General features: G+C 39.6%; 4 protein-coding genes and 1 non-coding gene across 10 annotated transcripts in view; 4 read left to right on the forward strand and 1 right to left on the reverse strand.

Moving 5' to 3' along the window:
- Positions 1-504: 504 nt before the first annotated feature.
- Positions 505-576, forward strand: trnap-agg (transfer RNA proline (anticodon AGG)). Its single transcript has one exon. It is a non-coding gene; the product is annotated as a tRNA-Pro (tRNA).
- Positions 577-2574: 1998 nt separating this feature from the next.
- LOC141001210 (protein C19orf12 homolog) lies at positions 2575-4667 on the forward strand. The gene is made up of 3 exons (XM_073472215.1): positions 2575-2690; positions 3431-3591; positions 3744-4667. Exons 2-3 carry the CDS (start codon positions 3432-3434, stop codon positions 4007-4009), a joined length of 426 nt encoding a protein of 141 aa, XP_073328316.1. The 5' UTR covers positions 2575-2690; position 3431; the 3' UTR covers positions 4010-4667.
- An 830-nt stretch (positions 4668-5497) lies between these two features.
- On the reverse strand, positions 5498-7573 carry LOC141001028 (cytochrome b-c1 complex subunit Rieske, mitochondrial-like). Its single transcript, XM_073471953.1, has 2 exons — positions 7400-7573; positions 5498-6224 (listed from the first exon to the last, which is right to left on the reverse strand). The coding sequence occupies exons 1-2, from the start codon at positions 7509-7511 to the stop codon at positions 5614-5616; spliced, it is 723 nt and encodes a 240-aa protein (XP_073328054.1). The 5' UTR covers positions 7512-7573; the 3' UTR covers positions 5498-5613.
- Positions 7574-7924: 351 nt separating this feature from the next.
- Positions 7925-13217, forward strand: rxylt1 (ribitol xylosyltransferase 1). The gene is made up of 6 exons (XM_073471390.1): positions 7925-8076; positions 8228-8413; positions 9704-9806; positions 9928-10242; positions 10405-10575; positions 12018-13217. The coding sequence occupies exons 1-6, from the start codon at positions 7929-7931 to the stop codon at positions 12418-12420; spliced, it is 1326 nt and encodes a 441-aa protein (XP_073327491.1). The 5' UTR covers positions 7925-7928; the 3' UTR covers positions 12421-13217.
- Positions 13218-14062: 845 nt separating this feature from the next.
- Positions 14063-16441, forward strand: part of srgap1a (SLIT-ROBO Rho GTPase activating protein 1a) — an 87471-nt gene continuing 85092 nt past the window's right edge. For all 6 annotated transcript variants that reach the window (XM_073471383.1, XM_073471384.1, XM_073471386.1 and 3 more), the window contains exon 1: positions 14063-14670. In XM_073471383.1, the coding sequence (XP_073327484.1) occupies positions 14607-14670 (64 nt within the window). In that variant the 5' untranslated portion in view covers positions 14063-14606. The remainder of the gene's footprint in view (positions 14671-16441) is intronic.

Genomic DNA, 16441 nt, shown 5'->3' on the forward strand with positions numbered 1-16441 from the left:
ACAGAGAAGGACAAACAACTGCTGCAGCCTGCACACTGCTACTGGCACCAGCGGTTCAACATAACCTAATAATTACCACAGTCAGGCATGCTTGTTAAAAAGGGATTGTGGGAGCTCCTGATTTTTATCCAGATTTTAAGGTCAGAGTAATGACTGAATATGGCCCCTTGTAATACTCAGTTTTAATACAGATACCCAGAAAGAAATACCAACACTGAGGAATGTATTAAACTTTATTCTGTAGACTTGTCATTCATATGTGGGAACGTTGAAAAGTCTAATGTCACATCTCCAAAGATGAGGCACAGCTGTACTGGAGAATGCTGTGAAGATTTAAGAGGAAAAGTGCTGAATGGGTTATAAAAATATTGTACAGCAGAGGGCGCTCTTTGGCCAGAGAAGATATGGGTCTTCAAGCTGCCACATCACTAGTTTGGAACCTTGCTACAGAGTTGGAAAGTACAGGGGACGAAATCTAAGCCCTCTGTTTTCCTATAGACAGAAGGCTCGTTGGTCTAGGGGTATGATTCTCGCTTAGGGTGCGAGAGGTCCCGGGTTCAAATCCCGGACGAGCCCTGCTTATTGCACATTTCAGACAATTCAGAACTCCAAAATTTCCAAATACCTGTGACATAAAGTACAATGTGATGACACTCAAAGACTGACGAGCTACTCCTGAACGTGGGAGAAATCTATCACTGACACAGCAATGGCATCATCCATTTGGAGGAGTCTCTTCTGTGTGGTTATATCCACAGAAAATAAAGACTCCAGTCTGGAGTTGTATTATGATAAAAATCATATGTATTTTTAAGGCCACCAATATTAAAACACTTTTGTCCTGATTATATTAATCAGTTCTTCAGTACTGATGGGGCGCTACAGTAAACATCATGTGGTCATTAAATAGTTCACCCTCTGGGGAGCAGGAACATGATCAGCCACCATAAAATGTCTGAAATTGTCAGCTCATTTTTTTACCTTTTCATTATTTAACTATATTTTATATAAATATCTATAATAGAAAATATTATGTTCCAACATGACTGCTTTCAAAGCCAATATAATTCTGGTGGAGAAAAACACATTTATTTTGATTTTGATTAAACATTTTTTCAATTAAATTCATCATCATCATCAACATAAGCAGTGACGGACTGTAACTACAGTAAGTAGCAACATTTACTCAAGTACCAATTTGAGGTAGCTGTACTTTTCTTAAGTCTTTTGTTTTCATGCCACTTTTTTCTTCTATTCAATTGCATATGAGGGAAATATTGTAATAGAAATACTGAAATAAAGTACAAGTACCTCTAAATTGCATGTAGCCTACTTGAGTTAAGCCCCTATCACAGTTGAAGTGCTACCCTGAAACTGTCGGGATAATACCTGTGTGTGACGCAACTGTGTGAATTTATTTTTGTAAACTGAGCCAGCATAATCAACCCAACAATGTGTTTACAGAAACAACACAATTTTGAGTGAACGTAAATAAGCTATTTCTAAAAATGATCATAAAGCTGTTTATTCATAAAGCTTTTAATTAACAGAGTTGTCCTTAATTTGATCATTTTAACATATATTCAAGAATGTATCAAAAATTCTTAATTTACTTCCTGAAAACAAACACTTTAAGTATAGTAGCCAAGTTGGTAAGCTCATCAGCAAAAAGAAATCTCCCGAGAAAACACACTTCACATAAAAATCAATTCATTAACAGATAAAGTAGATTTCATTTGTTGCTGTTCTACTAGAAGAACAATGTTATCCTTATCCTGTACTTCAAGGTTCAAGGTTCTTTATTTGTCACATACACAGAGCATACAGTACAATTTGAAGTGAAATGCACTTTAGGCCTTCCAGAGTAGGGCTGCACCATATGGTCAAAAAGTGATATCACAATCTCACATCACAATTTTCATCATCATGGAAAAAGTAGTAAAATCATGATGATGTGGCATTTCTACCGGTCTCTGCCAAACAAACATGTTTTATTACATCTGGAGAACAAGCTTCGTAGGCCAGAGCATCTCTGCAGCACAACAAAATGTCATTAAAACCACCATTCTGTGACACGTTTTACCTTGATAAACTAACAAATCGTGCAATTTGGATATTGCACTTAGTCATATTGCAATTTCGATTATTTTGTGATTCATTTTTCCGGCCCTATTCCAGAGATGAGCTTAAAGCTAAAAGGAAACTGGAAATAACAGAAAACTGAAAAGATACAACTAAAATACTAACGATAAAATATTTTATTAGGTATATCTGTGTACACATTATACATGACATAGCCTACACTGCAAATATATAGCCTACATAAGCACAAACCATACATAAATATTATTATACTTCGTGTCAAAAACGGTTAAAAAAACATGAAATCATGTGACGACCATTTTACATGACTACCTGTCTCATGACCTATAAATGATTGCACTATCCTAAAACTATGTTGGCTGTGTTTAATACCTATTGGTTGCTGTTTAGAACAGCAAGCAAGGAAATCGGGGATTGGCCGAATGTCCCTGAACGCAGCATTTTGTTTCGCTACCATGAGGCATTGCGGTCAGAGTCATACAAGCTCAGAAATCAGCAGCAACCGGCTGAAGCAGCGAACAGTCGACATCATAATAACGATTACAATCCCACGAAGACTATTTATGAGGATTTCATGACCCAGACAGGTATGTTACTGACGTTTAACAGCGGGCTCTGCCTCGTTTTGAACGGGTAATATGTGGTAGAAATGGGCGGCAGCTAGATAACACCAATGATAACGCTGTGTAACGTTAGCTTATGTGTTATGATGCTTTCTGATGCAATCATATCTATTGCACTATTAATATCTGTAGATAAATGTCATAGAGGACGACTGTGTGCCACAATATTAAATACATGCAGGACCACATGAAGAATCTGAAGTCCTCAAACGATATTTTTGATCTTGTGCGCAGAAATGATTATTGATTCCTTGTTATAACATACATAAGATGATAACTTGTTGGTTTGAAGACTGTTCAGTAGCTATAAAAGACCTGAGATTGATTCTTTAATATAATTTGTGTCCATTGTAGACTAATAAACAATAGTAGCAGATACTTTAGTATATTTCCACTGAGTTAAAGGGAGGGAATTTGAGCAACAAGCCCTCTTAATGATAGCATGTTGTTATCTTTATAGCACAAGATACAAATGTCACCTTCAGGGACTTAAGGGGCTCAGTAGGACTTTGTTCAGTCCTCCATCTTATGTGATTGTTGTAACTTGTTGATTTGTGAACAGCTAACAACTAGTACTTGTACTCAAACTATTTTATCTGACAGAGTTTCCCTGATGTCTTCACCTATGGTTACTCTCAGATTGTTATGTAGCTTTTAGTTACAATTTCTGCCAAGTGTCCTTAAACCATAAATGTGATCCACAGTATGTGTAATCGAATTGATGATGTCATGAAGCTGTGTTGTGAGTTATCTGCCAATCAGCAAATCCAGACCACAGTGAAAGGCTCAGGGAAGGGAGCAGCAGCAGCCGGGGGCCTGGCCTTCGCTGGAGGGCTGGTTGGGGGTCCTCTTGGTATTGCAGTCGGTAAGTTCAAAAATGACATACCTCAACTCTTTTTTCTCTACTTCACCTCAAACTATAATGTACAGTATGTACAGAATCACATGCTTTATTGCAAATATATATTACTCTGTAGGACCAATCAATACTGTTGCTTAAACCCTCCTCCCCTGTAGGTGGTGCTGTAGGAGGCCTTCTGGGCTGCTGGCTGACGAGTGGACAATTCAAACCGCTGCCTCAGATCATAATGGAGCTCACTCCCCAGCAGCAGCAGAAGCTTTACAATGATCTTGTTGCCATCATGGGAGACATCCAGTGGACTGATTTGGCTCAGCTCACCGCTCTAGTAATGGGCAATGCCACACTGAAGCAGCAGCTCACAGGTGCCCTGCTTGGGTACATCACTAAGGAGCTCCAGGGAGAGGTGCACTATGTGGACTAGTGTTGGTGGAGAAACTGACTGAATAAGCTGACACAGGGGCCCGTGTGCTCATGAGGATGGGGTCTTTGAGAAGAATGTGAGCTGTTTTAGTGAAGCTGAAGGGACTCCTCATATATTGTGAAATGACTCAGACACCATCACAGTCCTGGTAACAGGTTACACTGGTCAATATGAGCTCAAAGCATTACTATGAATGAAAACAGCTCTATAACTTGATTAATTTATTATTGGAAGTGCACTTGAAGGAGTAATTCATTCATTAAGCCTGTGATGGCACTGATAATCATGTCTGACTTTCAAAGTTATTCTGAATTGAGGCTTGAACGAACAGTTCAGGTACTATGTACACAGTAAATTATGAAGTTAAAGAGTAGAGAGTTTACCAGCATCTGTGTACAGTATATTGTATTGCCATCACTGATTCAAATCAAGCTCTTTGTGGCTTTAAATTATTGCATCAATAAAAATAAGTTTGTGTTTCACTAGTTTATAGAGTTTTACATGGCACACTTTATTCCTCTGGATTAAAAATGTGAAATACAGAACACAAATGCTTAATCTTACTTGCTGTCTCTGAGACACTACTTGCTACTGCCATTACTGGTTTAAAATTGTCATCTTTTCTGACATAAACCTATTAAAAGGAAAAAAGACTTCATGGTTTCTTGTAATTCATGTGTTAATGAGCTTTGCAACAACTGAACTTTATGTAACCATGAGAAAGGCTCCATCCAGCCCATGAAAAAAAGGATAGAAAAACAGAAAGCTATCCTATCTGGCCAGTCTTAAAAATGGAACTAAGAGATGTTTTACCAATATGTTAGCTTGTTTTGTGTATGACTTAAGGCTTTGACCCCAACTGCATCTTTAATAGCCCCGTATGGGCCTGAATGTAGCCCAACACCCCCTCAAGATACCACAACACGGCTGACATTGGATAAACACTCAAGGTGTTCTTGAACCATTAATGATTAACAACTATATTTTGTGTGTTGAATAAAAATCCCTGTGGAAGTTTTTCTATTAGAGGTGGAAACGTGTCTACACGACAACATTTCTTTTTTTAAATTTCACATATTTATCATGCCTTAATTGATAAACAAATGCTGTGAAAAAAAACCCCCACACAGCAGAACTCAGGCTGGCGAAACGTGATATTGTTTGCACTGAAGCTTTTTAAAAAAAAAAAAAAAAAAAAAATGTTGTTTCACTCGCCTGTTGTGGTTTTAGATTGGTTCTGCATTTTTGTCTCTGCGTTACATAAAGCATTCTCCTGTTTTTAGCATCTTCTTGCCTCAACGTTTGTGTGACAAAAGTTCTATTTTCTCTTTATTTTTGTGTAAGACACTGTAACATGGAAACTTTGTGTGTTACATGATGTTATTTGCTAAATACTAAATGCTTAAAGTAGTTTGAATAAAATCTGTTTGAGATAAATACAATATTTTGGAAAAATGGAAATGAATCAACAACAAAATAACTCAATCATAGAGTTGGAAATATCTTTATTAGGAAATTATAACATTTCAAACCACTCCCAACTCTCAAATAAAGCCATCTAAATTTACATTTTACAGAGAGGAACTGAGACAGAGCTCCAGTATTTATCCCACCACAACCGTGTCATCATCAGGAAATTCATAGTAGGGAACCTCCAGGTTAAGAGGAGCAGGGCCCTTTCTTATTCTCCCTGAAGCATCGTAGTGGGAGCCGTGGCAAGGACAGTAGTAGCCTCCGTAGTCTCCGGCGTTGGCAATGGGCACACAACCCAGATGGGTGCACACACCAAGGACGATGACCCAGCGCGGGTTAACCACTCTATCCTTGTCATGCTGGGGGTCACGCAGCTCCCCGATATCCACAGCTTCCTCTGCTGAGATTTCTTTCTCTGTGCGGTGACGGACAAACAGGGGCTTTCCTCTCCATTTGAAGGTCATGTTTTTGCCTTCGGGGATGTCACCGAGCTTGATCTCGATCTTGGATAAGGCCAGGACGTCTGCTGAGGCACTCATCGAGGAGACGAACTGATAGACCACTGTCTTGGCAGCATAGACACCGACAACAGTGGTGGCTCCTGTGATGAGGTAAGAGAAAACTCTTCTTCCCTCACTGCTGTCCTGGGAGGACTTGTTGGGGTCGACAACCTCAGGGCGACGGTAGTCTGTGAAGTCAGGGATCTTGATGTCTGTGTGGGCGAGGCGGACTGTGGCAGGAGCTTGAAATGAGACAAAAGAAGAAGTGTTTAGAGACAAACGCAGCAGACGGGAAAATAAAAATAGATTGTGAACTACACAGTATCTTACAGAAACATTTAACTAATTCTATTCTGTCATTCTTTCAATGTCAGGATTTATAACATTTAATTACCACATTTCTCCTTCAAATTATTGGATTTCATTTTTGAATTTTCAACATAATCACACTGGAGACATTTGTCCTTTTCAAGGCTTAATTAATCATAGATCTCTAATAATGTTTAAAAAATACAGATGAAATGATTTGTGGTGCATTTATGTGACCTTGGAAATAAGAGGATTTCACTAAATGCATGGTAAAGAAATTTTAGAAATTCAAATTTTGGATTGAAATCAATACTAATTTGTATACTGTACGTGTAAATATTGATTATAATTGACTACTTATACCAGAGAAGCCATTTTTAAAAACATCATAGCAGTCAAAATCAAAGTTTTGCACACATAATACAAACACATCACATCAGCTTTAGATCCACTAATCTTGATACTGTCAGCTGTTATGCTACCAAAAAATATTAGCATTAGAGCTCAATCTGCTTTTCTTCAGCTTTTAGAAAATTACACAATAACTAGATTATCAAAATGACTGACGATTAAATAATCTTGAGTTGAAGAATGATTAGACTTTCTTACAGTAATTTCTTCCGCACTTTAACTATAGTACATCATAGTCTTTGACCTCAGCTGGCCTCACTTGTACTGGCACGCCAACGCAAACCTGTTTGACCGTGGTTTGGTAAGCCAGATGTTATGTATGTTATATAAAAACATATTTATAAAAGGTCTTACATTAAGATCGATGTCAAAGCAAAAACTGGTGCGATATAGTGTTTAGATCTGAGTTGTTTTTCTTTTATCCATTGATGGCCCTCTCTCGGGTCAGATTTCAGTTACAACACCTCGGCTACGTCCTGCTAGCCTCATCAAGTTGATAACAGTACTGTCAGTTTGTAGATAAGAACAGTAAAAATGAAGAAAACTAAAATGTACACGTTGTCTTATATGGAAATGTTACATTATCAGTCAACTGCCACTATACTACACTATACTATGTACTGTTTATCGTTACATTACGCAGTGCAATACCAACTCTGGCTAATGTTACTAGCCACACGTCCGTCCTCGCCCTTACCAGCAGCAGGCACCAACTCCTTAGCTCCAGGGCACAGCAGGCTTTTAACTGCGTGTTTTGTTGCCTGCAAGTACGGGGATAGAACCCCGGGACGAGCGGCCATGGACATCATTTTTGCCCAAAATAAAAAACCACTCCACCTGGAGAAACGGGTACGACCTTGCGTATACTAAATCTTCCGTGCTCTTCTCTGGTCTGCCTTACCAGAAACACAATCCACCTGCACAACGTTCCGCGTTGGTCTGACCGAAGTGTCCCTGTCATTTTTTCTAACAAATCACGTTATTATTCAGCTTTATTGTTGTCAGTTCATACCAAAATTACAGTTGATATATTCTGTGTCGGTATGGTATTTTTTAAATCAACAATGGTGGAAACCAGACATACTTTTAAAATAAAGGCGAATTTGGTACAGGCGTTTCTCAAAGTGGGCAGTATTCAGGGGTCCTCGTGATGTAAACAAGGGTCCTCCCATAAAATCTGGAGACGAGCTGCACAATGGTAACCTGAGAGAAAAAAGGAAAGAAAAATGAAAATACCAAAAAGAAAGCTATTTCTTTTAATTATTTTTGCGTATGTGGCATTTTCACTCTACGCTGCATACAATGTTTTCTTCAGCACCAAAGTAATATCCCGTGTTCACAGGGTAGTGAAGAAAGAGACCGGAGCACCCTCGGGTAATTTTACGTTTAACACCACCGTTGTAAAACCTGTATTGCAAATAAGCTGCCTAAAATTTCCATAAATTTACAGTTAAGGACTTTTTTTTTTAATGTTAAGGAAACCCCTGCCCGTAAACTGAATGGGAATGGTGTGATGTGTTTGCAGGTGGTGTGAGAGATGGCGGTGCTGCTCCATTTCTAGCCGATGATTGGAATCCGTGGGAGGATGAGCAAGTGGAGTACAACTCTGCTCTGAACAAAAAGAGAGAGGCTTTCAAACAGCACCTGTCTCGAATTGACAAGAACAAACCCAAAAGATACAAGGTGCAAATCTGGGGTAAAGCTGCCATAGGTAAGTCATGATATTACAAGCTGTCATTAATTTGTCACAGCCTAAAGAGAAGGTCGTTGTTGTGATTTTGGTATAAAAGGACAATAGTGTGACCTCAAAGTGACAATATATTTCTGTGTGCTATGACAAGTACAGAAAAATGTTTTCTCATAAGGGGCTTAATATGTTGAATAAGATCGAATTAGAAAATGCTGTTTCAAGTCTTCTGATTGATGACTTGATTGATACTTTGGCACATGGCCAAAGTATCAGTTTAGTGTAGTAATAACATTTTTATGAGTTCAGATGATTAAAATATAATATAATATAATTTCTGATAGATTTATACAATTGAAAAGAATGTTCCTCACTGAAACTGAGGTGCAGCAAATACAGAAACAATACAACATTAGAAACGGACAGTACAGTCCGAGTGTGAAAATTATGAATACAACTGAACAGTATGTAAAAGCTTCGTAATTAACTACAAACCTGATGTAGGCATGCATCATTTAACCTCACAGAGATTAGATGATTTGATGGATGTGCGTGGTGAAAATTAATATACATTAAAAATAATATACAGTAACAATTGAAATGCATTAAGTTCACAATTAAATATATTAAGGAAATGTATTAAATAAATTACATTACACTTTCTACACCAATACAAGTTTATGAATTGTTAATTAGTGGGTGTTAATGTCTAGAATCAAGTTTTATTTTCCATAAATAAAGTAGACTTAGTCATAGATTATTTATCTTGGTGTATTACAGAATGTAAATCAAATAAAATCCACCAGATTTTAAAGAGCAAATATTAGAAACAACACCAAACACCAAATATGAAATAGTATCTCAAATTTGTTTTGATGGGTTAACTCATAGTACATTCTTATTTGATATAAGTGTTCCCTTTCTTAGACAGGGGAATACAACTGGAATGGTCCCTTTGAAAAAATTACATCATTCTATTTATTATAATGAATAATAAATAAGGCTTCAAATGTGAACATTTCGTAGTAAAAAAATTACAGTTATGCTAAGCTTTAGATTTTGTTTCCTTTCCCATTGCTGTCTAGATAATTTTTTACATACTTCCATATTTCCTGAGTCATCAATGAAAGTACGGTATATACGTATAGCCTATATTACATCGAGTGCGCACATTCATGGATGAAGACAAAAACTATATTTAAGTGGTGTATGCTCAGCTGTAAAAGCCTGGCAGTAGTACAACATAATGGCACTGCACATGTTGACATTTTAACTCCCGTTGCAAATTGCATTGAACCACTCTTTTCTCCTCAGGACTTTACCTTTGGGAACATATTTTAGAGGGACCCCTTAATCCGACTGACAAGGTCGCACAATGGAGAGAGGGAGAGCTGCAGTCAGGAAAGATTGATTTCAGGTAACAATTCAAAGAGGGAGCTTTTAAAAACTGCCAAATCCAACCTTATAGTTGAGTTTTTGGAGTCGATGAAGTACACCACACCGTATAATAGCCCCTCTTCTTGCCTCTCTATCTTTAGTTTCTATACAGGTCCAGCTGTGGTCCAGGGTCATGTCCCTCAGGACATGAACAGTCTGATTCTGGTTCTGAACGGCCGGGAGCAGCAGAAGGTGTCTTACTCCACACGGTGGCTGGAACATGTTCAAGCTATGGTGCAGTCCCACACAGTGTCACACGTGGCAGTGGTCCTGCTGGGCAATGAGCATTGCAACAACAACTGGATCAGCCCATACTTGAAGAGAAACGGTGGCTTTGTGGATCTGATGTTTCTGGTGTACGACAGCCCGTGGGTCAACGACAAGGATGTCTTCCAATGGCCTCTCGGTGTTGCCACGTATGTCTTTTCTTAGTAGTCCTACGTGTGTGTGTGTGTGTGTGTGTGTGTGTGTGTTTGTGTGCATCATTAGTGCTCAGTAGCAGTACATTGAACTGTTAGCAGGTTGTTTTTGAATAACACTGTCTAACATGTTGTTCTGTTTTGCCTGTCTCTGTGCAGATACAGGCAGTTTCCTATGATCAGGCCTAATGCTCAACTAATCACCTCCAACAGACCATACCTCTGCAATTTCCTAGGAACTGTTTACAAAAATTCCTCCAGAGAAACTCTCATGCAGGTGCTGAAACAATCTGGCCTGGATAAGGAATGCATCACCGCCGCCAGGGAGAAGTAAGTTAATAAGTGGTTGCCAAGCTCTTATATATAGGAAGTGAAACGTTCATATTTTGTTTTAGTGAATGCCTTGATTTGTAACATAAAATTAGATATTGAGATTGAGAATATTAATATCAGGACCTTCTCACTCTGACCTTCCTATTATAGCTTTTATTTTAACGTCAGCGATAATTTATTAAGGTTAATCAATTGGAGTTGGAGTTCTCAAACACTTGCTGAGACATCAAGGTCTTTCAAATGATTTTCAAGGTCTTGTGGTGAAACTGAAGTACTTAGATTACATTTCAGGGACTGACATGACTGACAGACATCACAGAAGCTGAGGAGTATAACCCTTATCTTATTAAGTAAATATTTTAACATGGTTATAAGTAATCGAGTTTAATGCCTTATTACATAAACTGTCAGATATCCAAGTCCCCTGAGAACCAGGTCTATCCTGAAACACTACTCGCCATATGTACATTGAAAGAGTTACTGGTCACTGTATCATTCTTCCTGTTCATAGTGGTTACAAACAGATCCCCTAATAAAGCAATTCCAAGGTACCTGGAATCCAAAATCCAACAAAAATGCATTCCAAAGTTCAACTGAAGCTAACATCAAGCTTCAGCAGCTCAAGTTAGTGAAATCAAGTATCAAGCTATAGTCTGTCATGTGTGACATTCCTTTGTGTTTTCATAGGTTGTGTTACTTCGCTGAGCTTCAGTGGAGGGACAGTAACACAAAAAAGAAAGATATTGTACTAAAAAGAAAAAAAAAAGTACTTTCTCGCTTTCGAAGTCTGCCTCATATTAGCTTCATCTGAATTTAAGGATGCAATTTCTGCACAGGATGAGGATTTTGGATTTTGTTCCCCATCATTTACATTGTAATTGTGTTAGGAGGGGATCTCTTTACAACCACTATGGACAGGAGGAATGATTGCATGATGACTTGAAAAAAATTTGAACTATATGTATAGTAACCAATTATATGAAAATAGCATGAAATACTAAGCAATAATCATTGAATAAATAACTCAATTCTTAGTTGTATTTAAATGTAGGCAGTTTTTTAGTGATGCTACTAACACAGAAGGCTTTCATTGTTTATTCCCTTTGACCATATTAAACTCCTGTATGTTGTAAATACTGTAATGCAGTTCGAGGATGTCTCCTGTTAAGGTATTTGTATCCTGATGTACAGTATATACAGTTGGCAGTACAGCAATCACAGTTATATCATAATTGATAATGTTGTCAGCGAAGGGACCCTTGCTCTTATATTCAATTTAGTGTGTTTGGCTATTTTAAATGAGGAATTTCTGTTTTTTTATTTATTGAATTATAAATGGAGTTGAGGTGAGATATCTACAACATGAACTGTCTCATTGAAACAGTACTGGAATATATCTAGCATATATTTATCACAGCCTTTTGTCCTCCTTGCCTCAGGTGGCTCCCTCAGGAGACATCAGATAGTCTGAGACGCTATCAGACAGCTTTGGCCCAGAGCGAGCTCACTCTCTGCCCGGTTGGGATCAACACAGAGTGTTACCGCATCTATGAGGCCTGCTCTTACGGTTCAGTGCCCGTGGTGGAGGATGTACTGACACCTGGGACCTGTGCGGCTGGGCCCAGTTCCCCGCTACGTCTGCTCAAAGCTGCAGGTGCGCCCTTCATCTTCATCAGTGACTGGAAAGAACTGCCATCCATCTTGGAGAGGGAGAGAGGGATGAGCCAGGAGCAGAGGGTGGACAGGAGGAGGAGGCTGCTGGAGTGGTACGCCAGCTTCCGTCAGCAGATGAAGGAGAGGTTCACAGAGGTCATCGAGGAGACTTTCTTCAAAAGCGTCTGACCGTGGTGCTTCATTAACAAAACTTTAAAAGATAAACAGGGGTAGTTGTTCAATATTGATTTTATTTATTTTGTGGTTTGTGGAGAAATGTGACACACTACTGGTGAAGTGAACATGATTATGTTCAGTGTAATATTCCTGTGCAGGTTGTTTTAAAACAGTTTATATGTTTAGTAAAGTGTTAAAGCTGCCATTAAAAATTAATTGATATATATTTATCATCTTAATGTTTACAATGGTGGAATGTCCAGGTGTTTTAGAAATAATAAATTGCCTTTGCATTTTATAGCCTTCATATTATTTCAACTGTGTTTTATATCTTTGTTTGTATGCTCTTAGTATTGTGATTTTTAGGAAACCCTAAACAGTAGGTGTAGAATGCGACAATAATGTGATTTAGGCCTTGTTTGAAAGTGGAACATAGAGCTGTTTTGTATTGTGAGCAGCTTGAAAATGGATGTTGTTGCTGTGGCATGAGTCGCTTTTCTCTTCGAAACATAACAACAAGGGCGCCCCGGTGGCTCGCTTGGCGGAACGGTGCCCCATGTGCGATGGCTGTGTCATCGGGTTCGAGTCAGACCTGTGGCCTCTTGCTGCATGTCACCCCCCCCCCTCTCATCCCATTTCCTGTCATTTCTCTCTTAAGCTGTCCTGTCTAATGAAGGCATGAAAAGACCCAAAAAATAATTAAAAAAACAACGTAATGAGAAAAACATCTATTCTTCGTTATATTTATTTCTGTGCTGTGCTGCATGGATTTTGTAAGAAAGTGCAATAAAATAAACTGGAGAAGTTAAGTGGATGTGCCTTTATTTGCTCTGCAGATGGCGCTGTGTACCAGTTACTTTTTAATGTATGTCGTGATCACACCTCTGAGGGAGGCTTGTTGTAGTTTGGCAAAAATGTAGGGAAAAAGTTAAACTTTTGACCTTATCACATCAATACAGATCAAGTAATGGGGCAAAAGCGTGGTAGTATCTTAACTTCTTCTAGGGGCTTTAAACTTCTCAGATAATTAACGTATTAACAGTCTTTGAAATATTCAACAAATAGCTTCTTTAAAAATATGTGTTATTTATCACTTTTAGGGACAGACACCTTTAATAGCTGTAGCCTATAAGAGTGCATGGGTGAAGCTAGGCAATGTGGGGCCCCTGAGTGTCATTTAACTGCACCTTTTATGGGACCAAAGCAGCTGTGGGCCTCTATATATACCTGGTATTCCACCTTGCACAGCACTGGATTCCTGTATATTTGAAAAAGATCTATGGGATCTTTCTTTTGAATGTAACTGCGAAACCCATGTCTTAGTGTTTTTATGATAAGTTAGTTGGAATGCTTCTATAGTGAAAAGTTGAAAACACTTATAATGGTTATGGGAAAACCATTACGTATAAATTGCAGATGCATTTACTGACGTTGGATGTTGTATTTACTTCCAAAAGCTGACAACTATGGACAAATAAAAGAAAGCCTTGAGATCTGGGAGTGTCGGTCCACTGGTGTCCGCTAGCTGTGTGTGTGTGTGCGTGCGTGTGTAGATCCCTCCCTCTCCTCTCCCTGCCTGGCTCCAGCTGCTGTGTGCTGCAGTCGGCCTGCCCTGTCTGCCTCTGAGCCTGCTGGGAGTTGGAGGGAGAAACCGTCGAGGGAGAGCGAGCAGGGGGGAAGAGTGTATGTATGTGTGTGTGAGTGTGTGTGTGTGTATGTGTGCGCGCGGGTCCCAAACTGGAAAGCACTACCAAAAAAAAAAAAAAGAGGCACACACTCACGATTCGGGCGGACTTTGAAGCCCTCCGGACGGGTTGTTGTTGTTTAGGAGACCCTGAAACTTGCGTGATTGTTTTTTTCCCCTTCTTCTTCTGTGGTGGCAGCAGCGCTGTTGCGCCGCGCGGACTACTCTGCTACTTGACTGGATTCATTGGTGGGAGCAGGATTGCGCATTGGCTCTGCTGTGTATCCACCGCTTATCCAGAGAGGAAGGGGAACCATGAAGAGCTAAACCTTTTCCTCTTTTGACTGAAATCCTTTCAAAGTGTCATTTTATCTCGAGCTTCTTCTTCTTCTCCTTCTCTCGCGTTCATTTTCTCACCCTGTGTGGGATGCGTCGGCTGCTTTAGGATCCCGCTTCTTGACTAACAGTTTTTACAAGAAGTTTACAATAAGCTTCGGACACGAGAAGACGGAAAATGTCTACGCCGAGGTTCAAAAAGGATAAAGAAATCATCGCGGAGTACGAGAGCCAAGTGAAAGGTAAGGGAGAGGGAATGTTTCGCCGGGAAATGTGCCTGTTGGAGCCGCTGGAGGATTATTTGGGAGCAGGCTAACGTTAGTTCATCACAACCTGTATGATAGCCAGTGATGTGGTGTGGTGAATGAAAAAAAAGTTGGTGAAATATGACCTCCTGTCGGTGTTAAATCTCCATTTATCTTGAATTTCAGTAAAATGACTCGCAGGCCTAGCACAATGTAATGGTATTTATGTAAGCATTACAAGAGGGTCAGCTTAATTAGCAAAATAAAAGATTGGTAGCTGAGGTCCGGAGGGGCTTTTATTTTGTAGTTTTGCATGTGAAAGCCAATGAAAGTGCTCAGCAGATTCACTGCTTGCCCAAAGAGGAGATCACTATCTTTCACAGCAGGTGACCTATCAAGTAGTCGGCAACTTGTATCTGCTAAACCACGTTATTGTTTTACTTGTTCTTGGTCTGGTTTATTTTATCATGTTGAAGTGTTCAACAACCTGTTACTATCCAGGCAAGTGACTGAGATTGTCTCGCCATGCAGAACTGGTGTGAGACTTTGTAGTCACCACATTGTTCCTACAGCATTAGAGCATGATAATGCACCTGAAGAGGAGCACAAGTTCAGGCAGCACACCTGTATTACAACTCAGTGTGTTGCACCGCAGAAGAGCCGGTTGCCCATGCTTGGGTCCTTACTCACTATTGGCTTATTGTCACAGGCCCACACACTCAGTCTTAAGCATAAAACTGCTTTTTGCCCTGATTTAGGTGGGTGATTTAAAGGTGTGCAAGGCACCATAATGATACCACCCTAACTTATCTGGTCTCTTCTGTCTCCTTCAAGCCCCTCTGTGCATGCAGAGCAGAGGTAGTTTATTCCCAGACAGACCAGCACAGGAAAGAGGCAGTTGCTGCTCCAGGGTAACCATGGGGATTTGGCCCCCAGCCAGCCTGCTCTGTTCCTCAGCGCCTTTAGCATGCTCAAATACCACCTATTCACTTCCCTGTATCCAACCTTAAATCCAGAAAAAGAAGGGAGGTTAGGGGGGTGGTTCAGAGGGGGGCAGAGTAGAGAGGGGACCACTGCTGCTTGAGGAATTAAAAGATTGCATGAGGTTGGGCACAAGCCCTCATTTGCGAGGAATGCTCAGCACCCTTTATTCTCCTTGCAAGAATGACTAAGGGCTTTCAGCCTATAACAGAGGATGATGCACAGTCATAGGGGATGCTGAACAAGAGATGACGAAGCCTCTCATTTGTCATGCAGAACCCAGCGGGGTAATAACAACAACTTGATGCTGCTGTGAATAGCTGTTGCCAAATAGGACCACCAGAGATGGAATAAATCGATGTTAAGGTGTTTTGTTTTGTTGAAGATGCAGAATTCATTTGTGAGGGTAATGCACTGAGGCCTGTCATGCATTGTAAATATATTCCACATCACAGGTACTGCCGAGCTATTTGCATAAAGTACTGGTTCATTTTGCATTGCAAATGCCCTGCGAGTATTTAATTTGAGAGTTTATTTCTTATCGTTCATCAGTTTATTTTTGGGCAAAGAGGATACTGACAATATATCACATTCTTTCTTTTTTATAAATTCCACTCTGTAATAAAGCATGGAGGGATTTCATGCTACATATTTTCACGGCCAGCATATTCAGACACACTGTTCCATCTCTTCTAATATGTTTATGCTTGTTGTAAGGCATGACAATGAGAGTCTTTAGTAGGTCAGATGACTCCTGCAAATGCGGCCCACTGTTTGTTTAGGAATA

The sequence above is a fragment of the Pagrus major genome, chromosome 8 (assembly GCF_040436345.1).
Source record: "Pagrus major chromosome 8, Pma_NU_1.0".
NCBI lineage: Eukaryota > Metazoa > Chordata > Actinopteri > Spariformes > Sparidae > Pagrus > Pagrus major.

Bases quoted from the DNA above. Each gene is read 5' to 3' on its own strand.
- LOC141001028 (XM_073471953.1), bottom strand. From the start codon at position 7,511: ATGATGTCCATGGCCGCTCGTCCCGGGGTTCTATCCCCGTACTTGCAG. The intron at 6,225-7,399 runs GTAAGGGCGAGG...TCTCATTTCAAG, and splicing joins GGAGTTGGTGCCTGCTGCTG to CTCCTGCCACAGTCCGCCTC.
- LOC141001210 (XM_073472215.1), top strand. From the start codon at position 3,432: ATGTGTAATCGAATTGATGATGTCATGAAGCTGTGTTGTGAGTTATCT. The intron at 3,592-3,743 runs GTAAGTTCAAAA...CCTCCCCTGTAG, and splicing joins TCCTCTTGGTATTGCAGTCG to GTGGTGCTGTAGGAGGCCTT.
- rxylt1 (XM_073471390.1), top strand. From the start codon at position 7,929: ATGAAAATACCAAAAAGAAAGCTATTTCTTTTAATTATTTTTGCGTAT. The intron at 8,077-8,227 runs GTAATTTTACGT...ATGTGTTTGCAG, and splicing joins AGAGACCGGAGCACCCTCGG to GTGGTGTGAGAGATGGCGGT. The intron at 10,243-10,404 runs GTATGTCTTTTC...GTCTCTGTGCAG, and splicing joins TGGCCTCTCGGTGTTGCCAC to ATACAGGCAGTTTCCTATGA.